The following is a 23,844-nucleotide window of genomic DNA, read 5'->3' as shown; positions in this document are numbered from 1 at the left end:
TCCTCTTTGTAGTATTCCCTTTATTGTATCAGAACTAACTACCATTTTAAATGCAGTTTATAAATGGTAAATTCTTCAACAGGATAGAGAATTCTGTTGCGGGAAGAGGTACTTTTCATTGGTGTCTGTTTATAGTACGTTAATGTGATTGAAGTATGGCGGTGTTTAAAACTTGGAAATAATTGTATGTATGTAGATTATTATAAGGGCTTACAGCAGGACATGCCAGGAAATTTGACAGGCTCTGTTCTGTCGACGATTCAGATTGAAAAGTTAGGTGTGTATTTTACTTTCAATTTGGAATTTTTTGGAGTAATCTGTACATTAGAAAATGTTTCACGACTTAAAAGGCTGCATCCCGTAGCTAAGGGCAGATTTTGTTAAGAACCTTCGAGTTGTGTTACTAGAGGTTGGTTACTTTATTAGAGAGTTAGCCTGATGTTTGTAACAAGCAGTGCATTTTAATATATATATATATATATATATATATATATATATATGCAGGGTGTCCTGTGCTGACATAATTTGCAGCCAAGTACTGACAGCTTTCTATTCAGCATTACCCAGTTCGTCATTTTACAGCTGTGCCAACATCTATTTTGTTTTATTATGTAATTTGTAACAAAGGCTAGAAGTACAAACACTGTACAACAGTGAATCCGTTATGTAGTAGTATGTGACATCATTTAGTAATTGTGTGTATTCAGAACCAGAGCAAACTGGTTCACAGTATGCTGTATGCTGGTTGAATTCAGCATCTGACTGCTATTATATTAATATTGACATTTACTGATCATACTGAGCAGTGAAGATGGGTCTAGTACACAGTCAAACACTGTGTAAGACTGGCCTATAAGTTTATATATAATGTACCCCTTTTCACAGGACATAGCCTGGAGGAGATCAGACTACGTGCTTTAAATAGTGTTGTGTCAAAACTTGAATATGGATTTGTCAGTGAGAAAGAACTTATAGCTCAGAAGAGTTTGGTTGAGAAACTGCTTAATTGGTTTAATTTTGAAACATGCCCAGAGGCAGAGAAAGTATTGAACCTCATCCTGCGGTTAATAAAGGTAAGAACAGTTTTGCTGTTTCACCTGTCTGCTCTGTGCCATCTGTCATTTGAGAGCTAAGTCAGGTCACATGATTATGAAATTTTGAGTTTATTGACTTTGATTTTAATAGGTTGAGTCTGTGTGTGAAACTGAAGTTCTAGTAGTTTACAACATCAAGAATTAGTTATATTAAATGTAATTAAATGTTATTGTTTCCCCACAAGTCTGATGTAGATGGAACACTGCACATGCTAGTAAAGACTGAGGGAAGTTGCAGAGTTCTTGATGCGATTCGTACCAAGGTGGAGCCTAGGCTTGTATGTTTGGTTGATGAAATTGTGACTGCAGTAGACAGAAATGAACTTGAACCATGTGTCACCGATCTGCAAGAAAACAGCAGACCATCAACTGGCAGGCAAGAAGCAAGCCAAAGAAGTGTCGGGACAACAGCTACCCCCGTAGATGTTCAAGTAGAGGGACAGCAAGTGTCAGAAGACCTGCATTTGAGGTGTGTAATTTGGAATAATGGGTGGAGTAGCATTTGTGTTACATATAAGAGCCTAAAACTTCTGTGTTCATCTTGTTTAGGCTTATGTTTTGTGAGGGATAACTGCTTGAAGGACAGTTTTACTGCTTAATGTTGGCATGTGTTCTGCTTGTTGGCCATTTTATTGCATTCTGGCCTTCCCACATTTCAATGAAACTTGGTGAGTTTATAGACGGGGCTTCCAGAAAAGATTTATCTCCAATGTCTTTGTAACAGAAAGTCATTGCAGTTTGAACAAAACCAAATAAAGGTAAGAATGCTGAACCGAGCCCTTAGAAAACATGACATTGCATGTTTTTCATTATCTGTTTAGGAGAATGTTTAGAGATTGTTACAGAACATTGTTGTTGTCATGTTTAAGCTTTGGAGCCACTAGAGTGGTCAGTGCTACTATAGAGAAGCAATTTTTTGGGATGATTATTTCCATTTCAATTTGTCTATAAGCAAGATTCTCTTGCCTGTAAGGTGGACTTTACTGCAGCTAAATTAAGCCTCTAAATTTTCTCACCTCTGGTAACCAAGCAGGCTGGTGTAGTGGAAACCCTCTGGACATGTACTCAGAGATATGCAGTTTGAATCTTCGGGATACACGTGGAACCAGCAGTCTCACTTTGCAAAATCTGCCATAGGAAAACCATAGTACATTTTTCTGATATTTTTATAACTACACATAATATAGAAATATGTGATTAATTCAACTCAATTTATGAGCATGTTTCTGCTATGCTTTTGTTCTGAAGCCCATCCAAAGTGCCTCATCAGCACAGTCATGGCTACTTCAGCAGTGGGAACGCTACAGATGAGGCTGCGGCAGTGCGTTCACAGGAACCAAGCTGCTTCCGATGCCTTCTGCTACCTTGGCAGCCACTTGTCGTGACGGATCGTCACGTCTTACTGTCCATCGAGGAATCACTTGCCAGCACCACAGACCTACCTTTTATCCTTCACACTTGCCAGTTCTTCACAGATGTGATGCTACAAGACTTTCCTGCAGAGGTCTTCTTGCAGAGACCTGCAATAATTAAGGTAGTAATTGCTTTTAATTATTAAATTGAAAATAATTAACAAGAGGGTGAAGAAACCTGCATAATGAGGAGGATCATACTGCAAACCCTTCACCAAATAGTATATTTAGAAAGTTCAAATGGGAAGAACATGCAGCAAGCATAGGAGAGATGAGAAGAAATGCGTACAAAATGTCTGAGAACCTGAAGGGAAGAGCCCACTAGGGAGACCATGGTATGGATGGAATGATAATATTAAGGCAGAACTAATTAGTTCCTTGGAGCAGACTACTTATTCATAAGCCAATCAGGATTCAAATGGAAGCCGTCTCACTCTCTTGAAATTTATAATTACCTTCCATGAGCAGTGCTTATTTGGCAGCCATACAAACTTGTGGGGTTTGAACAGTGCTTTTGCAATTTAATGTAGGGTACTGAAATTTTGTTTGGTGACAGGTCTTTGAAAAATGTGCAGTTATTAAGACCTCCCTTAGAATGTGGACATTGCAACTGTGAGAAATGTGTGTTGTAAAGGTGATAGATCGTAAATGTGTATGCATATTGTATGAAAGTTATTTTTCCATTAAAAATTATATTAGTGAGAACCTCTGAAGACTTGTTGAAACGACGTAGGTACAGAAACTCCGTGCTAGTTGCAATTCCTGCCAGCCTGTCTTAATTTTTTGCAACCTTCTTGTTCTGATTTAATAGCAGTTGTATTCTTTCAAATTATGTGATGTGTCACTTCATAGTTATTTTTGTAAGTTAAATTACCATAGCATATGAATACTGTGTTTGTTTACTAAATACAGTTTCTTTGTCTTTTCTGTGATAGGCGAGTCAAAGTACTTGTTGCCTCTCAGTTAGCAGCGTGCTTATAATTCACAGCACGGAAAAAATTAATTTAATTTTGAGATGAAAATGCAGTATACTGGAAGAGTGTTGGCTCTGAAACAGCATCGGTTGTTGTGTTGCAGGCATTCTTCGATTTACTTAACAGTGACAGCAGAGTGTGTGACATTGTGGCATGTTGCCTCTGTAGACTGACAGCAGCTCTGCGGGTCAGAGTGCGCTACTACAGTGATCCTGGAATTACCAACCTTAAGCAGGCAGTGAGTTGGGACAGATTTTATGAACCATTACTTTTAGAGACTTCCAGTTATCTGTTTGTATTGCCTAATGAGAAAATGTGCCTGTAACAGAAATTTGCTCCATGACTATTTAATTTGTTACCACTTACTTATTTCATATATAAAATGAACGTTGCAGTATGCAATCAAAAATGGCTATACGCTTTAAGTGGGTAATCTACAGTGACCGTTGGATTGTAAGAAAGGCCTGTGCTTAATGGAGTTGCTTATTGGTGTTGTCATGGTTGCAGACTTGTGATAGGCCTGATTCCAGTGTTTCATCTGCCAGTTACATGTCAGGTCACCCTTCTGCCACTTTGAACACAGACAAATCTGTCACAGGCAATGATGTAGCTCAGTGCAACCAGGAGTCTGCAGGATATAAAGGTTATCAACAAAATGTAAGTATAATTTTATACTTCAGCGTGTTCATCCAATTTAATTTCCGTTGTAGCCGTGTGTAGGCTGAAGAATTGTTCTCTGCATCGGTAATCAGTCTGCAACTTTGCAAAGGCTCTTTGACATAAAATTCCAGGAGGTTCAGATGGCAAAGGCAGTGTTCCTCTGATGGGTTGTGACTGACGGCTGAGGGTATAAGGAGGGAGTGTAGGTAAAGTTCCACATGTTCTAGATCTCGGCACTATTTGTAAATGAACGATTGGCTTCATGCTTCAGCCACTGTACCCTTAGAGAAAGACACCTTTATTCTGAGACTGGATGGGCCTCATTGCTTCTCATTGCTTGTCTGGATGTGGTTTCAAAGACTGGAGCTTAACTGTCCAGAGCGTAACCTTACTTTACTAGCTGAGCTAGTTGTGACTGGGTTCATATAACATAGCTTTAAATTACATTTATTCTCATGATCATAGCTTGCAGTGATTGTCACTGTATGTTTCAGGCACCTAGTGAAGCTGGCTACTCGAGTGAAACTACAGAAGATTCTGTGCTGTTGCAGCTGCAGCAGCTAACTTTGCCACAGTACTGCTTGCTTTGTCTGCTCTATACAGTGCCTCATCTTGGTCCCAGCTCAGGATCTCGGAGACAGACCAATATGAACTGTTGTGTACTCTTGGCAGCAGAGCTTGCTAAGCTGCTGGCCATGTGCATAAAACCGAGCGTTTGGTTTTCTTCTGATTCTGTAGCGCAAGATGTTAAAGAACACCTGACACAGGTGTTGATGTTAGTAGGAGAAGTCTTGGAGAAACACAGGTACTGCTTGTTAGAACTGAATAAACAGGGCTCTTAATTGTACTGACCAATTCAGTAATCCTGAGCCAAGTAAATCTTGTCCATCTCCCCACACCCTGTCTTCTTAAGTTTTCTCTTAATATTCGTCTCCAATTTATGCTTAAATCTCCCAAATGGTCTCTTCCCATCAAGTTTTCTGCAAAAATCATCTTTGCATGTTACATGCCCTGTCTCAGAGGAACACTAAACAGACTTTGATGTGTAGGATGCTAGCGTTACAGAATGCTACAACCCACAATTACATATTTTTGACATGAAACCAAGATCCTGATGTTGGGCTAACTTCTAAGCACTCTTAAACGACTCACTGTTGATACTGAGTATCTTGAATAGCAGCAGCATGTTTCTGTCAGTGAATATTTGATGTATAATCTGTGAGTACATAATGATTCCTGTCTAATCTTTACAGATCTGTAGGTGTTTATGAAGAGGCCAACCGATTAACTTATCTGCAGATCTTGGCGCTGACTCGCAAGTTGTTAGTGGCCATAGTTCCTGTTTCTGTTGGAGACAGTGTCTTACATCAAAAGTTCAAAAGTGTCTTGTGTGGAAGTTTGATAGATTTGTCTGTTATTGCTTTTTTTCCAATGCTGCATACAGATATTCTGCAGTATGTGAAGGTACAGTATCATACTGTCTGTAGTACCATTACATGTACTTTGATTTGATTTTATGCTCTGGAATTTCTTGGTCAGTTGAACAAAGTCAGTGGCTCGAGGAAGATCTTTTACTGAGGGGTGAATTAATTTAAGCTGAAATTTTATTTTAATTGGTCAGTAATAATCGTCACCGAACGGTCTGCCGCCAACTTAAGGGCTGAGGGATGACAAATTAGATTACCATAAGCGTAATGGTGTATTTGTGATTGCTTGTTTGCAGGCATTTCATACTTTATCTGACGCTGACTGCTTCGCGAGATATGAGACTGCTATGATGATATGTGCATCTATGAAGGCTGCAGTGAAATTTCTGAAGAATCACAATAAGCTTGAAAGAGAGTCATTTGTAGTGCTGGATGAATCATTACCAAGTCTTCCATTTCATGGGAATCTTGACATAGTGAGGCATTGTGTTGAGATTGCTGTTAATAAACTTTATCAGTAAGTACATGTGTTTACCAATTGTTCCTTTCACTTATTGTTTATATAATGAAGTTACTAACTCCATGGGGCAGAGTCCTTCATGTGGAACTAGTAGTCACTCAGCTGATCAAGAAATTCCCTACTTTGTAGGGATCCCAAAGGTTTGTTGTCACGTTCAGATGAGTCTGCCGCTTAAGCTTTGAGCCTGATCACATTTGATTTTTTAAGATGTAGAATAATGTTGTCTTTTCATTTTTGCCTGTCTCCTACTGGTCTCATCTCTTAAGTTTCCCATCTGATACTTTGTATCCATTTTTTGTTCCATCCATGCACGCTGCATCATTGCCCTAATAATGCTTCGAGAACAGTGGAAATTACTAATTTCTCATTGGACCCAAGTCTGTTATTTTAGTACAGTTAATAAAGAAATTTTTAAGTACATTATTTATGTCAGTTTAAATGTTCCAGCATTTTATCAGAATCAAATAGCACATTTATAGTTGTTAACAGATTCTGTTTCATTAATATTATATTGATGCTGTTTGATTTTTCAGTATGTCCTTTGATGAGAGCAGCTGGAAAGTTGTTACAGGTGTAATTCTTAAACTGCTGGCTCATTCTGAGCCAAATGTGAGACTTGAAATGTACAGCTGTTGTCACAAATATGTGGTGGCGATACTGGGTGTTCAGCAAGTGTCACAAATGTCTGTTGATGGTTTGAGACAGCTGGATTTCCTATGTGATACTGCAGTGCTAATAGAGATCATCACCCATGGAGCTGCAAGCTTGGACAAGAAGGTTAGAGTCAACATAAGATAAACTTTTCTTGTTCTGCAAGTGAAAGTCATTCCTTCTTGGATACATCTCTGCATTAATTATATATTAATATACTGTAATATACTAACTCCTTGTTTCATTAACGTTCAGTTAATATTGACTCATTTAAAAAATTACCGTGTGCTTTTATTGGCAATGTTTATTAAAGGTTCATTGTGACAGGATTTGAACCCTAGACATGTGGAAATAATGTAAAAAATGTTTTAGTGTGTCCATTTGTTTTTCAATCCAGTGTCTGTTGATTCATCTATCTGCATTTATGTTATTGTTCTTGTAGTAAGGGAAACAATTGTTGTATCGCATATTTCTTAATTTTGTTATATTTGAAATCTCAGATAATTAAATTACCGCAAAGATGTTATCATGGATTCATTCAGACTGGTGTTTGTTTTTAAGAAGTAGCCACCAACTTGTTGTTCCTAGATACAACAGTATTCAGAAGAGATATTGATTCATTTACTGAAAGGCAAGTTCCTACTTCCTGAGCCAGCATGGCGGAGTTTCCTGGAACGTCTGATTCCAGCACTTCCCCTGCTTCAGTGCTATGCTGACAAAACCACGTCACTTGGTCGAACTGTAGTAAAAATATTTGAGCCAGAGACCAGCCAGTCAATTTACCTGCCTATGGCAGAGGTAAGGATTTTAAGTACAAACAATAATTTGAATGACATGCGGCACTGACTGTGTCGCTATTCGGAGTGAGAATATTACACAACAAGAATAAGGTTCCTCTTCAGACAAAAAGATTTACAGGTTTGAAGATGCAATGTTCATGCCACGTAGCGTAGTTCTTTTGTGAATATGTCACTAGCACATAATGCAGTGGACAGTAAATCATAGTTTCTGTGTATGTTTCTCTTGGACTGACCCCATGCCCTCGTACACATTCCAGGTTTTAAAAGGAAATCTTCGACTGCTGTTTTGTAGCGATCCATTGACGAGGGAAGAAGCCGTGTCAAGACTGACCTGGATAATGAATAGAGAAGAGAGAGCATTTGAGAAACTTCCAGATTTCTCATCTTTGAGAGGTCTTTTACTCAACTCTGTTTGTTTGACTGACAGACCAGTCGATCTTGACCATAGAAGAATGCAGCAACACTTTTATCAGGTAGAGAAGAGCTGTGAGGAGCTAATGGTGCAAAAATGCCAATAAAATTACCCTAAAAATATAAATACTTGTCGTCGTCATCATTATCATTCCGTACTTCCAAAGTCACTTCATACATACATGTTAAACTTGTTCTGAAAATCAAAATTCGCTGGGCATGTTCTAGGTCAGCAGTCTCTGTCAAGTGGTAGAGCTGTTGAAATCAAAAGGAGTGGAACCTGCTGTTAGAAGGTCGGCTCTCACACAAATCAGTGTGATGTTGGAGGACCATACTTTGCATGACCAGTTCTTGGAGCAAGATGGCTTGGACTTGATACTTGATATTTTACATAAAGCCCTGGTAAGTTAGGTTAGGTTAACCTGGAAAATAATTTCATGTGTACACAATTGTCAGAGGGACTAAAACAAGATGCAAACATTTTGATTTAAATATTTAGAAGTGCCAGGACACATCTACATTCTTCTTCAAAAGTCACTGGCAACAGACATCTGCTTCATGGCCCTCACATTTTTAAATACAATATCCTGTTACACTGAAGATAGTTGTGTTTAAATAGAGCCAATTTTCCACATTTCATACACACATATACAGTGAAACCTCTATCCATCGTTCCCGGAACTATCGTTTTCCCGGATGCATCGTCCGTTTTGTTCGGTCCCGAATACATCCCATATAAAATAATGTTACATTTTCCCGCTTCTATCGTTCCTCGAACTATCGTTTTATCGCATCTATCGTTCAAAAATCTTAGTCCCGGCCCACAATTTTCCCGCAATGATCGTTTCTGAGAATTTAAAATGCTGGGTTTTGAGATAAATTAATACCGAAAGACGCACAATGTTTTTGGAATAAACAGTAGCGGTAACCTGTTATGTCGCCCAACCAGCACAGATTCTTTTGGAATGAGGGGTCAGCGGTGCAGGGGTGATAGTTGGAGTGAATGGCGGTGCCCATTGTCAGAAATTTTACGATTTTAATTTGGGTGCACTCATATTTCGTTCCAGCGATGCCAGATGGCATGTGCAGTGTGAATTTCTTCACAAATGTTTTTATTATAAGTACAAAGGAAAGGCGAGCGAAACTTTTTCATTCTTCTGGTTCATATCGTGTCTTCTACAGCTACGTTTCGTTGAGTTCGGCAGTAATAGTACTTCCATTTTTCCTGTTATAGTCCGCGAAGGTTGAGGGAGCGTTGAAGAAGAGCGAGAAACGACGAATGCGAGCCCGAACTTTGCCGAGTTTTGCCGAAGCACACGCTGCATTGGCAAAAGTGAAGTCGTTCGTTTATGCGCATAATATTAGTGAACGTGACGAAGAAAGCATTTTGAACGTGGAAAGGGCTCTGTTTGGCCTAAAACGTAAAGTTTCGACAAACCAGTTGTCCATTAAAGACTTTTTTGGTAAAAAGAAGTAACTTTGAAAGAGAAACATTGTTTGTTTTTTTAAAATTTTAATGCTTTCCCGCATCTATCGTTTTCCCGCATTCATCGTTTTTATTTCCCACCCCCGCCGAAAACGATGCATCGAGGTTTCACTGTATATTGAAATATTATTGAGCACTGGATATATGCTGTGCAATCAGTCAAATCTACTGCGTTTGTGGTGGACAATTAATAATGACGTAGGAAGTCACTTTATAGGTGGATAAGGAGCGCAGCAACTCTCCTGATTCTGTGATCCCTTGCGTCAGTGTACTGAAGAGCATGGTACTGTACAGCACGAAACTCCGGCAGGAACTCTCGCGTCATGCTAGCCTTTTCTCATGTATTGTACGAGGTCAGTTTTTTATACTATACTTCAGCATGGTATGTGATCATGATACATGCGTTTAACCGTGTAGTGCATTTGTGCTGTTTGATTGGTTTTCAGCTGTGTATCTGTATAGTGGTGATGACAGGTTACGATCAGATTCTTCGGTGCTGTTGTGTCTGCTTCTGTACAGTGACTTCATATTGTGTGTCCCTGAGCCAGCCAGCAGTAGCTCTCCATGGCATCGCTTCTCCCTCCCTGACTTGGTGGCTCGGCATATGAGACTCCCATTTCTGTGTCACACGCATTGGCACAGCAGTCATCACACACAGCACTCAGAAAAAAGTATGAAGTTAGTAAGTGTAAGCGGCAGGGCCTGTCATAATGAAGGCTTTTGCCTCTCTGTGTCGGTACTTCTGACACATAAAGGTGTTTGATGCAAGTTTTATGGACATGTTTATGATGTCATTGTGCAGGATTTGCTTGTCCAAATGTTACAAAAGTCTACACATTTTATTAGCTTTTACCTTCAATGCAGCCCTCCATAAAAATTAGGTTTTTAACTTATATTTTCTGATGTTGGGCTGTAATTGTAGTTTTGTTTCATGTGTACTATGGCACTGAAATAAATTCATAGGTAATATCATTAATACTTATTTAAATTTGGTGCTCCACAACCTCTGTAGTTGATGCAATGTCATTAAATATCCTGACAGCTGATTAGTGAAGTATCTGTTCTAAAGTGGAACTACTGTGTTACAAAAGCACAAAAAAAATAAAAATAGATTCCTTTGTGGTGTGGGAAATCACTGGAATTTAGTTGTGTGGTTTAATATCTTATTTTATTCTTTAGGATGGAAAATATTTGTTGCTTCTCTGTGCAGGAGAATTGCTGAAGGATGAGGGTTGCTGCTCTTTGCTTCGACTTTGCTGGAACGTGCAGTGGTTCGGTGGAGTAGAGGTGGTCCTGAATTGGTCTGAAGTACCACCCAATGCGGCTATAAGCGAGGATAAACTGTCTGGGTTTGCGTGTGAACTGAGACTTTTGGAAGGAGATTTGAGGTGCCTGAAAGCAACAGCTGTGGCTCGCAGATGCAAGCAGCATTTCTACGATATTCAGAATGCTACCACACATCAAGCGGTACTGAAAGCTGTTAACTGTGTAACAGGGTTAGTAGTTTTATTGCAGATTTTGATTCTTTCATATATTTTTATACTGTTTCATTGTAGAGAGTGCTCTGTAATTGTGTGGCGGTTCTAACACTTCAGGCCATCTATCTGGATGTTTCTGACATTTGGAAAGCCACATTTTGGTGTTAATGTCTTTTACCACTTTGAAATTGATCTTAGTCACCTATCTCTTGTTTTACGAATGTAATTTGTTCGATGAAAACTGTTTGTAAGGTGAAAATTTGTAACTTGAAAGTGAAATTTCCATTAATGTCAACGTAGAAAATTCTGATTTGTTCCAAACTCTCAGAAAAATCACCTGACATTTTTCTGACATATATTATAATACTTACTTGTTGACATTCAGAAGAGAATATAGGAAGACCAGAACTCCAGAAAGAGTCCTGAGTTCACATCTCAGTGAAGAAACTAAGAATGATAAAAGAATTATGCCAAGGCTAAAGTTGTTCGTTTCAAAGAGGAGAGTATGTAACCAAAAGCTGCGACCTTGAAGAACTGTCCTGCTTTAGATTCCAGGCGAAGATTGCTTCTTTAGCTCAAAAACTAAGCACAATAGAAGAATGGTGCAAAGAAAAGAACTGTTTGTTTTGGCAAGGAGATTACAGAAAGTAGGGTCACAAACTTGGAACCTATGATGGGTTGAAGTCTTGGTGAAGTTTGTGGGTTTGGGGATATTATTTTTTTTCCCCAATATTCAGTAAAATGTATTGAATGATCAGGCAATGGAGATTTATGAGAATTGCAAGCATGTATCATGTTTCCCCGCCAGTAACACTGGGCATATGGTTAGTTTTATATATAAGATTAGAATCTGAACAGTAACTTTTCAGCATTATTTGCAGGTACCTTGCACTTCACATATTGGTCAGTGGCAAAATGAATTGCCATATGGAACCAACATTAAACTTCTTGGTTGCATCTCAGCTTGAGTCTTCTGATTGGTGGCATGATTTGCCGTGGGCTGATACTTTTAAGAGGTTCCTTGCAGTTTCCCCGGCATCCACTGAGGATCAGCAGTTACTTGTTTCTGTGTTGGAGTTGTTGCAACTGTACCTCAGTACGTGCTGCAGAAGGAAACAAGGTGAATTAAAAGAGACGCATCCACCGTAGATATTCTGATAAACAGCGGAAGCTGGTTATTTATTTATTTGTTTATTAAAATTAGCATGTTAAAATGTTGGACAGGACCTTTCATTTGAGTTGACTTCTTTGACATGATGATGATGTAAGCAGTTTGTATATGAATGAGATTGGGAATTGAATGTTAGAATTTTCTGTAATTGAAATTGGTATCAAGGTAATTATCAAAGTATAATTTAGATTTTGAAGGGTTAAAGGATAAAATGTTTATACAGACTCTAAAGGTAGAACATAGATTAAAGGTCAGTGGATGAGAAGGATGTTTTCGCCTAACACAGAAGACGTAACAGAAGGATAGAGATTACTGTGCAGTCAAGCACTACATAATTCGTACTTTTACAGTTCTGGTCTTTATTTGAACTTTGTCACATTAAAAATACAACAAGACTGATAATGGTGTACCGATAATCAGCAGGTGTTGGAGAGCTGGTATGTCAAGGTTACTGGATAACGAAAATTCTCAAGGATGCAACTCAACCATTACCAAACCATCTGTTAAGAATAGCAGCTGTAGCTAGTGGAACGGATGATGACTGTCTGGTATCGAAACAGCTGTGTCGAGAAATACTGAAGTTGGTCCAGGAGTGCTCATCGCACGAGAGGAAATTAGAGGAAGCTGAAAGTGCAGTGCCAAAGAAAAGTGCGGGTGGCGACACTGGCAGTCGCTCGGGCTCTTGGACTCACATAATCCAGGCAGTCACACAGAATCTTACCTTCAGTGACACACAGACCTTCTATAACCTGGGTAACCAATAAGAACACCTCCCTATTATTATCTACTCTTAAATGGTGCTCTGTGAGTAACATGCCTTTTGTAAGGTGGAATTAACTTCTGAAACTCATCTCACACGTGAAAGATTGCAGGTAGGTTCTCAGTAGATTTTAAAATCTTAGAAAAGTGACAGTAGCGATTCTTTGGAAACTTTTGCTTTTGCTCTTTCAGCTTCAAGAATTCTCCTCTGCAGCATTTTGTTTTTTCTTGTAGTGAGAGACCATTTTAAATTCCATACAGCACATAAATATATAGTTTTGTGTCTCTTAATCTTTACATATTTAGCTAAGAGTTTGGAAGATAGACACCCTGAACTGTGTTTTAAGAGTTCCCCACATTTAATATTCTCATAGTCAAATGTTTATGGTATAGAACCTAATTAATGTAAGAATGAGTTAGGTTAATGTTATGTTTCCATTTTGAATTTAAATGTTAAGTTTATTTACCATCCTGAATAGTGATACGCTGTATTAACGTCCTGTCTTAGCCTTCCTGGACTGGATGTTGTCATGCTTGGCTCACCTCACAAGCACGCTCGGTTGGACTGATCACCCAGATGGCCATGTTCACCGATTGTGGAGTGAACTTATCTCGTGTTTGACGGAGCTAGTGACTGCATTTCCCTGTGGTAAAGATGGGGCTGGCGTAGCTTCCTTTATGGGTGTCAGTATCACTCGCAATGCAATGCTGTGTATGAACCATCTGCTCTGTGAGATGCAGCACAGCACATCCAACAAGGTATAAAGACTTCTGCTTCCAGAGTCATTGGAAGTCTCCGGCAGGAAATATACAATGGGTATCATTCTGATGCAGCAGTACATTAAGTGCTGGTCGAATTCAAATAACTTCTTGCAGCAGAGACCTTTTTGAGCAGCTGGTAATTACTAAGCTAACCAAGAAACTTTGTGTTTTTTATGGAATCTGAAGGTTCAATACTGTGCTTGAAGTTGCAGGATCGTGCAAAGATAGTAGACAAGCGTCATATGTTTAATTGTATAGCAGTACTCAAAATAAATTTAATCTAAAATGTTTAACTTATAAATTGTTATTTTGATGCATGTTGGTGCAGTGGGATGTCCAGGAACTGGTTAATCTTGTTGCAGGGTTGGGAGACAGTGTGGCTGTGTTCCCTGGGAGCAGAAACTCACGCAGCTGGACAGGCCAACCTAATGTGGTTACCTCCATTGTGGATGAGTCGCGACACGGTAGTTCGTTCCGCTGCCCTGCAGCTAGTGGCTGGGTTCTGTTTATCACACCAGGGATGCGAATATCTTCTGTCAGGGCTTTCTACCATAGCAGGTGGCATGTGGGGTGCAGGTCTCAGGTTAGAAACTTGCGATAAAGTGCAGCTCTGTCAGATTGAATCATCACGATAGACAGTATAAAAATAACGCGTCTTTAATTTATATTTTAATATAATCCTCCCATATATATACCTGTGTTGTTCAAGTAGTCTCTTCCCTTCATGCTTAGCAGCTAAAATTTTGTATGCGTTTTTTATGTCTCACTTGCGTATTACATCCATTTCATCATTTGGTCTTTTTTTTTGTTGTAAAAATACAAATTATGAAGATTCATTATGTAATTTTCCCCATTCTCCAAAACGTTTTCTGAGTAAGAGAGTTTTTAGTCTACACTTCCCGAGCTGTGGTTGCTAGTTAAGTGGTATGTTGATGTTACCACCGATAAGTGTAGAATGCCTTCCTGATCTTGTTTACATGTGAAACTGACAGACAGAAATTCTGAAATGAATGATGAGAAGCATTCCCCATATTTAATCTGCTTGGATCTCATTGCAAATGTAGTTTTGATTGGTTACTGTCATTTGCAGATATGTGAACTTTGTCACAATTTTAGAAGATTTCTTAGTGATCTCTGTATTACAATTATGTCCTGCATTGTGGTTGTGGAATGTGAGGATATAGTTTTTGTGTGTATTTCTAGATTGGCCAGTATGGTTTACCAGAACAAGAAAAGTTGTGTAATTTAAGCAGACTAAAAGTTAAGTTTCTCCAGTGTCTAGGCACAAAGCAAGGTGAGGAGACATTGACTTGAATGGTCTGATTTACATCCCTGGAAAACCTACTGGACTGTTTACAGATTTTTGTTTTGTAATGGAATTTGTTTGCTCCACATTTATCTCTTTGCATACTTCACCTATTAACAGTTGACATTTATTGTTTTGATCTGCATTTTATGTGACTAGAAATTTATCAGAATTTGATTGAAAGTTGGTCAAGATATGTGTCAACTTCACTATAGCAAGGTAAGTATTTTGCTATGGTAATGAAACTAAATTTGTTTTCTTTTACATAACTTTTCTTAGTCACTGAGTTCTGAGTACCAGCCATTTCATCGAATGATCTGATGTACATTATTTGATATAGCTTCCTGCTTGATCATGAAGAAGCCTGCCTTGTGAGGGAACAGGCTGCAATACTGCTGACAAATTTGAGCAGCCACAGTACAGGAGGCGCTACCCTGAGCCTGTTCCGTGCGCCTCTGAACTCTGCAGAGGTGAGGCAGTTCCCTTCTTAAATATGTTACAATTGTGACGAGACTGATGATATGTAGAAGGTTTCACTATGAAGCAAATTGTATGTATGAGTTTTCTGTGTGAAAGATGTGGTCTCTTAAGTTGGCAGTAAGGAAATTAATGGTAAACAGTGTGTGAAAACAAAATGCTAAAAAGAAGAAAACAACTTACACCTAACAAACTAAGTACTTTGAGCAGAGTCCTTTTAAGCTGGATTTAGTTGGCTCAGGAACAGTTCCAGAAGTGGGTTTTGGTATTGACAGTATCGAAGCTTCAGCCTCTTTACGAAAGAGTGTGAAGTGGAATTGTTTTGTGATCCACAGACCTCCTTTTGCATCTTCCATGAGCAGAAGAAATTAACAGTGTGACAGCCATCTGAGTGCTCAGTACTCTTATAATATGACTCGCAATTGATATTGTTTTTTCTTCTACTTTGAAGATGGAAGTGGCAAGTTTCTGTGTAACATTGGTAGCCACGTACTGGACTGTGCTGTTTCCTAACCCTGAAGTCCTGAAGCCAGATCATATATGTCAATCCTCTCCTCATTTGAATCATGAACCATTAGGTAGTGGTAGTGGGGAGACTATTTGTAATGTGCCTATGAGGGTTGTCATTGTTTCTCATGGCAGAGTTACGCATCGTCGTATTTGGTTTAGTCCCTTTCACTGTTGTCCCACTTTCAGGTGCCACTGACTGGAGTCCAGGCACTTGAGTCTCTTCTTTCTCAGTGCAACTTCTACGGAGAGGTAGCTACAGTGTTGTCACGTCTCTGTATGGGCAGGACAGTGGATCCAAATGGATTTAACAGGGCAGATGGCTGGAGTGCCAGGTCTTCATCCAGTCAGCAAGTGCCACCAGAGGAGGGAATTCCGCGTGAACATTATTCAGTGGTCTGTAACAGGAACTCTGAAAGCAGTTCTTCCATTGATCCTAGAGGTTTGTACAGTTCATATAAAGACTTCAGATCCATGAATGACATACAAAATGGTGTGCATGTCCAGTAACACATGCAAGTATCAGTTCAGTTTGAAAAGGAGTAGCCTGTGGCAAAAGGAACATCTCTGTAAAGAAATTTAATTACCTTAACTTGCTTCCATGTTTGTGCCTCTCAGTGATGTCAAACAATCAAATGCAAAATTTTGGCTTATCATTTCCCTGTCTTGGGATGCAATAATAACATCCCCAATTTTTTTATTACTTGAACTTCAATAGCTTCATCACATCTGTGTGGTGCTGTGCATATTTTCAAGTTGTAATTAACTACAAACTAACTTCTGTAGCAGAGTCCTTCTTGGGAAGTTGATAATCACTCAGCTAGTCAAAACGTTCCTTGCATTTTGTGGATCTCAGAGGTTAATTACTGTGTTCACAAGACACCACTGCTAATGGATAATTGACAGGCTACTGTATTTAATACTTCGTTGTATTTGTATTAATCATTTTCCTCTTTATAAGCTGTTGGATTGTGCTTTTTGTTTGGCTTTTAGATTTATTTTCTTTTATGAAATATTTTCTACTGTGGAATGTCTGAGGTCTGATTCTTCAGAACACCAAAAGGTTCTATACCAGTGTGAGATACTTTTAATATTTGTTATAATGCTCAGTGAACTTCCATTCAGTTTATACACTGATGAATTTAAATAAATACGGTTTTTTCAGCACCAGCCAAAAGTTTTGCTGATGGCAGTTTGCACGTGGAGTCTCACGTGAAGACCACACCAGGTCTCGTCAAGGCAGTTTGCTGGCTGTTGGTCAATTTGTTGACTCTCAGTCCTGATGATGCACTTCATCGCATCAATAAATTTAGCCTGGTCAGGTTGTTATTCAGGTGAGCATCTGCAGATCCTGATGCCATCAGCACGGCAATATTTGAGGAGCGTGCAGTAAATTCTAGGATTTTATTTTATTATGTACTTTTAAAAATTTGTACTCCTCCCCGAGTATTGGCAGTGTGATTAAGTCGAGAAGAATGAGATGGGCGGGGCATTTAGCACGCATGGATGGGACAAGAGGTGTGCACCAGATGTTGGTTGGGATGCCTGAGGGGAAGAGACTGCTGGGGAGACCTGGACTTAGATGGGAGGGTAATGTCAGGCGGGATCTATGGGAGATAGTAGTTGAAGGAGACTGGATTTTGTTGGCCTGGTATATTATTTTTAAGATCCATTTTAATTTTATTCTCACTTCAGTGCCCAGGCCTTTATGTGGTCTCTTCCTTAAGGCTCTCTGACTGAAATGTTTTATACATTGTCCATGTTCCTAATTTGTGTTACATACCCTGTCCATCTCATCCTTGATGTAATCACTTCAGTAATATCTTGCAAGGAGTACAATTTATTAAGCTTCTAATCTAATTTTCCCCACCTTCTGGTTACTCTCCGTCTCTTGGGTGTGAATATTCTCTGTATATAATAAGTACTGATGTTTCACTGTGCACTCTGGTCAACTCTTGATGCTTTGGACATTTTTATAAGTATTTAATTAAAAAAAAATTATTTTAATGTCAGTTTTGGCAATTTTATTGATGAGTTTGTACACGATAATATACTAAGTTAATAATTCATATGCCTATCCATGTGTTAGCTTTCACACAGATTACATCATGGATAATATTTATTGGTCCAAGTGTTGGTATCATTTGACTGATATTCATGGAATGTTGCAGCTGCCTAGTGGCAGGAGTTCCTCAGCAAGATACATGTGATATCAGCGTGCTCCAGTATGTGGATATCCTTGAAATGCAAACTGCAATCTGCTGTATTCTGTCCAAGTGTGTTTTACTGGATGAAACGTGCCTCAGTACAGTTGTCGGCACACATGACTTTGTCCGTTCTTTACTAGTGCTGCTTGATCCAGTTACGTATTGTGAGTACCTCAGTAGTCGTTCACATCTCTCTATGTTCTCATCTTGATGTGTAGATGGTTTTTGAAAATACTTGGCATGTTTGTTTTTGTCAGCAAAATGAGTTTAGTTCGCAGAATGAAAACTATAAGTACTGTTGACTAATGAATGGACTGTTTTAAAGTCAGTTAAGAATAAGTGGTTTATGGAAAAGAATATATATATATATATATATATATATATATATATATATATATATATATATGTGTGTGTGTGTGTGTGTATATATACACACACACATACAACATATCCTTTTTTATCTGTTTGTTGCTGTAGCAAACTTGTCGTGGAGTGTCGAGGAAAAGTACAGTGGGTGGAACTCAGTTGTTTCCTCCATAATGATCTTTCTCAAATCGTGTATTATAAGTTCATCAGACCCAACCATTAAAGCAACATCAATTTCTATCTACTTGTAACAAGTGGATATCTTCCATTAAGTGTGTTGAAAGTGGGGAGGTGTTATGTACCCAAAAATTTGGTTTCTCCATCTTGCAGGTTTGGTAAGAGTTATAAGAGCTTTCATAGAGCCACCCCATTCCTAATGACAGAAGTTGAACTTAACATTAAATTAATGTACCATTACCACAAGAAAGACAGTAGTATAATCATAGTATAGTAGACAAGCAAAGTTGTGTTTGATAGGAACAAGAATACAACACACAGATGCATGAAATAAATCCTACATAGACATTTCACATGCATCAGCAAGTGAACATCTGTATCCATCTTCTACAAAAACAATGTAGAATTTAACACTTTGACATGTAGAATGTGATATTAATCAGAATGTGATTAATTCCTTGAAGATGGAAGACATACATTTATATTGAATGCTATAAATCCAAATTTCATAATTGTTGTTGAGAACATACTCTTATGGAAAATACAGTTAAACTCTGGTGATAATTAAATTTTGGTGCCTTTGTTTGTTATGTAATGTGTTGTCTTATGTTTTTCCCATGTCCTTGTAACATATATTATTTCTTTACAGCAACTCCTCCTCAACTGGTGTTCTTACGCAATCAATTGTGGACTGAGTTATTTAAACTCTTCTCAGCTGTCTTGTCAGGAAAGCAAGGTTTTGAAACAGTACAAGACAACCTGTTTCAATGTGGACCGTGGCCATACTTCTCTACGCTTATGACGGCTATCGAGACTGACTTATCAGCAGACTTGCGTTACGCAGCCCTGACATCCTTCACGTCAGTGATGTCACAAGAGATCAGGACGAGATCAGTTCCAGGAGAGTCCTGTTCTCTGCAGAATATTCTGGATGATAACTTCTCTGTACCTGAGGAACAGGATTCTCACACAGCTCAGCATTCCTTGCTTCCTCTTGGACAGATGGGTTCTTTCCAGTATGAAACTGTGTTTCACAGAAAAGGACTTGTTTCTAGCAAACATTCAGTAAAACATCTCAGAATCATATCTGAATCCGATGAGCAAAAGCATTTGTCTTCTGATTGTCAGTCTGCTGCCGGTGAAACTGAAAGTGACTCCAGTAGAAGCATAACAAATTATAAGAACAAGAACATGTGTCATTCCTCAAAGGAATCTAAAGGAAAGTTAGATGCAGATATGAATGAATCTCCGTCAGTCAGGACAGAGGGAGGAATTTTGAAGAATGAAGCACTTGGTGCAAGATTCTGCAGTTTGCTTCTGAAACTCTATGAAGTACACAGTCTTCCACAAGGCAGCGATGCTAAGGGCAAAACACTGGTAACAGCTGCTCTGTCAAGTCTCTTGGCAGTTTCTGCAGAAGCAAAGAAAGCAGCTCTGAGACAAGGTCTGCTTGAGACATTGGTGATACAACTTCGAGAATTGCATGTAAGGTTGAGCCTTGAGTCCGCTGAAAATCTGCGTCGAGTAAGCGCTAAGAAAAAGGTAAGTGTACTGCATTTGTATATATGCAGTGCTTCAGCATTTATCATGTTCATTAGATGGTAATTACATCGGTGGGTTATTAGAGAAAGGGGCACTTTCTTACCAGAGCAGTGACCCACAGAAGTCGGATATTAATATTTGTAAGCCGTGAATCGTGTCTTCTGACAGTTTATGTGTGTCACCATGAAGCCACTGGGGGCCGAAGTCAAGCAAACTGTCACACAGATAGTCACTTTTTTGTGTCTCTTTTTTATTCTTTGAGAACACCTTGTCTGCATGCCTGTGTATCTCAGGTAGTTTCCTGTCTTCAGATTTTATGACCAAAAATGTACAAATTTTTCATCTTAATCATGATTGCTACATATGCAGCCCATCCAGTGCTCCTTGGTTTCATCACCGCAATAGCAGGTCCAAATATATCCCCTCAGCACTGTGTCAATCTGTGTTCTTCCCTCCAGGCGAGAGACCATTTTTCGCACCCATAAAATGTCCACGACGTGAAGGGATTGAGCACTACCAACATGCATACTAGTGTTACTGGAAACTGTGTTCATGGTTCTTACCACCCAACAGGTATGTCCTGTATTGAGGGATGTTGGTATCCTGTTCACAATACTGACCAATTTCCTAAATGGTGACAGCGATGTTAAAGTGGCCGCGGCAGAGATGGGCTTGGCTGACGTGATGCATAAACTGTGGGTTTGGTGCTGTGCACTGCCAAGTCTCTTAGAAGATGCTCTGAAAATGTTATCCACGTTCACTACCTTATGCCTTTCAGGTAACTGCAAACTAGCCGTAGTTTTTGGTCACACTTTTAGAATAATTTGTAGTTTTGGTTTTTGTTTCATTTGGTTGTTATGTTTACAAAAGAGAGTTAACATTTACTCAGCTACTTAAGTACTAATGTTGTTAAAATTTTCAAGTGATTTGTTACATATTAAGACTCTGATGCAGGTGTTGCTTAAATTTGTCTGTATTTACTTCTAAATCACTTTATTGGTTAGCCTGTTTATGGTATTTATATTCTCACCCACAAAAGTAACATTTAAATATCTTTAGTTCTATCCCTTCTTGGTCATGTATTTGAGACAATGTAAAAGGCTGTGAAACTGAAATGAATCATATAATTGTATATCTGTATGACCTTTGACCTCTACATTTAGAATGTACCAGTCAGTATCTGAGATTTGAGAGTTTTATTACAGTGAAAGTTTGTATTTCATTCTTCTGGGTTATGATGCCAGGCAGTCTTGTACATGGTCACTAATGTTTCAGAGGAATTTATAATTTTCATTCATAGAAGTAACTTTCACCCTGATGATGGAGGCAGTGAGTTTTTCCAAAATGTTGGCGACAACCTGCGAGACTAACAGCATCATAACATGAAATACTGTGGTCCTGATGTCAGAGTTAGTCTATTATAACAGAATCCACATTGATGATAACCAATAATTTAATTCACAAATGTTATTTGTTGCTGTTTCAAAAACTTTTTCATATGGTTACACATAAGTGGTATAATGGTTTAAGGGGGCACAGAGAGTAGTGCAACTCACTGCTCTTGGATAATGGAGTGTGTGTTCAACATTTATTGTTTGGGAGCTGCGTGTCTGGAGATGTCTGCTTCAGCATTGTTTTGCTTACAATGTATGAGTATATAATACAGATTTCTAATTCTTGCAGCCACGCAATCACTTGTGCTGACAACAACAGTTGTCGGTGTAGGACTCAGGAAAACACCAAGTTCATTGTCTTTACTGCATGAAATTGTGAGCCTTGTTCATAGAGAGATGGAAGCATTGAACTGTGCCCATGAAGCAAGAATTCTCAGTTTGTCATTTCAAATATTAACAAACTCATGTCAGTCACAAGAATGTAGAAACGTTATTGCCAAGGTAAGCTACCAAAGATACCAAAGAGAAACTTCTGATTCGAGGTTTTGGCGTAAGTTTCTGAATTCCAGCACTCTGTACTGCAAAGTGATCACCTTGTAAAAGTTCTTCATGCCCCAGAGTATCCAAGTACTGAGGCAACTGTCTATAAGAAGACAATTTTTTTAATTCCCATGGTTATAAAGTTTGTGAAAAATAAACTATCTTAAAATATTGGAGATGTGTTCAAATAGTTGTATAACTCTGAAAAGCTTATTTTACATTTGAGACAAGAAAATAAAGTGTCCTTTGGGCTGTCTGATGTTCAGAAAACTTCAGTTTATTGGCGAGACTTCATTCCATGCACACAAACAGCTGCAATACAACTTTGCTTCTCAGTGCATGTCTACTCAGATACTCTAGAAAAGCATCATTAGCCATTCTCTAGCAACACGCAAACACTTGTAACACTGTGATGACAAAGGAAATTAAAACTGTTAATCCTTTGCAACATACTGGACAAAATACACTGTTACATTTACTGAACAGGGCAATGATAAAGTAAGGAAATGTATGCATAGCATAACAATTCTGGTGCAGTCACTGCAGTTTGACATGAGACCATGGTAAATGCCATCAGTAATGTCAGAGTTTTCTGGGTGTGGGTGGAAGTGTCTGACTGTTAGCAACGTGCTGTGTAAGTTATTAAGTTTTATTGTAGTGAACTAATTACTGTCGGTTTCCCTCCAGAGTACGCTGTTCCAGTGTCTTCCCAAGCTTCATCCATCGCTCACCAAGAAACAGAAGCACTGGGAGGAAGTAGAATTGATTTGGCTTGAATTTATGTCAGACTTCACATTCCATTCCGAGGGGCAGCTGGCAGTGCCTAAGGTAGAATAGAGCTATTTAAGTTGAGCAGCAGGGTGTTTGTTCTGTCAAGGATTGATGTTTAGCAAGGGGTAAACAGCTTTGGTTATGGGGTCTACTCGTTGATTGCCGAACGTGTCTGCTCTGTGCGTGAGATTGCACAGATTCATTTAATGATTTCCCTTCTTACCATACCTTGCTTCATTCTTTACTCTAATAGTCATGTAGTTAAGAAGCTCCCTTTCTTTTATGGAACCGAAAGGTTCAGTATTGCTGTTCATTGTGGTCTTTAGTGGGGCTGTAAAATTAATTAAGGTTAAGTATGAATAGGAGTGTTTGTAGACAGCCATTATCAAGTTTAATCAAAATCTGTTCAGTATAGTCTTGTAGATGAAGAGATATGACTTCCTGCTTTATGCTTGGAGCAAATAACAGGTGGTGAGGGGAAGTTATGGGTTGTTTGGGGTGGGTAGTAAGAGATTGTACTCAGTTGTGCTGTGGTTCATGGCAGCATTCATATGAAGAAAGAAAAATGTACATTTATTTGTAATTATTAATAGTTTGTTTTCCTTCAAATATAATCAGTTTTCTTTTCTATTTCTAGCCTGCAGGACTGTAAAATATTCAGATTTATCCGTTGATGTTGGTTATTTTGTGGAAAAATACGTGTTATATGTCTTGGATCGTAATTGTGTTTTTATTAGATTACAGATGCAGTGGACCTTCTCATATCACTAGCAGCAAGTTCCAAAGTGGCAAATAAAATGGCTGCATTGTATGTTCTACGTAACATTTCTTTTCATCATCTAAACCGTCCAAGGCTTCTGGGCTCAGGTATGTTTGATTATACTCATGAACATTGCTTGTGCTACATGGAACAGAGACCTTCTTGATAAGCTGATACTTGCTCACCTAGTCA

General features: G+C 38.7%; 1 protein-coding gene across 3 annotated transcripts in view; it reads left to right on the top strand.

The window, feature by feature from the left end:
- Positions 1-5: 5 nt before the first annotated feature.
- ana3 (rotatin homolog anastral spindle 3) overlaps positions 6-23,844 on the top strand; it is a 25,177-nt gene continuing 1,338 nt past the window's right edge. The window contains exons 1-29 of one of the 3 annotated variants that reach the window (XM_022086078.2): positions 6-277; positions 886-1,073; positions 1,280-1,563; positions 2,343-2,628; positions 3,584-3,718; positions 3,988-4,137; positions 4,635-4,945; positions 5,394-5,604; positions 5,864-6,084; positions 6,621-6,864; positions 7,327-7,536; positions 7,796-8,011; positions 8,178-8,351; positions 9,653-9,788; positions 9,882-10,106; positions 10,646-10,931; positions 11,795-12,033; positions 12,508-12,837; positions 13,352-13,602; positions 13,968-14,188; positions 15,252-15,381; positions 16,085-16,337; positions 17,061-17,229; positions 18,067-18,266; positions 19,295-20,187; positions 20,761-20,965; positions 21,871-22,082; positions 22,809-22,949; positions 23,630-23,759. In XM_022086078.2, coding sequence (XP_021941770.2) covers positions 187-277; positions 886-1,073; positions 1,280-1,563; positions 2,343-2,628; positions 3,584-3,718; positions 3,988-4,137; positions 4,635-4,945; positions 5,394-5,604; positions 5,864-6,084; positions 6,621-6,864; positions 7,327-7,536; positions 7,796-8,011; positions 8,178-8,351; positions 9,653-9,788; positions 9,882-10,106; positions 10,646-10,931; positions 11,795-12,033; positions 12,508-12,837; positions 13,352-13,602; positions 13,968-14,188; positions 15,252-15,381; positions 16,085-16,337; positions 17,061-17,229; positions 18,067-18,266; positions 19,295-20,187; positions 20,761-20,965; positions 21,871-22,082; positions 22,809-22,949; positions 23,630-23,759 — 6,742 coding nt within the window. In that variant the 5' untranslated portion in view covers positions 6-186. Of the gene's footprint in view, positions 278-351; positions 410-885; positions 1,074-1,279; positions 1,564-2,342; positions 2,629-3,583; positions 3,719-3,987; positions 4,138-4,634; positions 4,946-5,393; positions 5,605-5,863; positions 6,085-6,620; positions 6,865-7,326; positions 7,537-7,795; positions 8,012-8,177; positions 8,352-9,652; positions 9,789-9,881; positions 10,107-10,645; positions 10,932-11,794; positions 12,034-12,504; positions 12,838-13,351; positions 13,603-13,967; positions 14,189-15,251; positions 15,382-16,084; positions 16,338-17,060; positions 17,230-18,066; positions 18,267-19,294; positions 20,188-20,760; positions 20,966-21,870; positions 22,083-22,808; positions 22,950-23,629; positions 23,760-23,844 lie in introns of those variants that run through there. The other 2 variants (XM_022086077.2, XM_087348959.1) reach the window with 2 other exon arrangements.

Source organism: Zootermopsis nevadensis, unplaced genomic scaffold (genome assembly GCF_977971745.1).
Source record: "Zootermopsis nevadensis isolate Lab colony 2312 unplaced genomic scaffold, Znev_1.0 Znev_ptg000015l, whole genome shotgun sequence".
Classification (NCBI taxonomy): domain Eukaryota; kingdom Metazoa; phylum Arthropoda; class Insecta; order Blattodea; family Termopsidae; genus Zootermopsis; species Zootermopsis nevadensis.
This window is presented reverse-complemented; position numbering and strand designations above follow the sequence as displayed.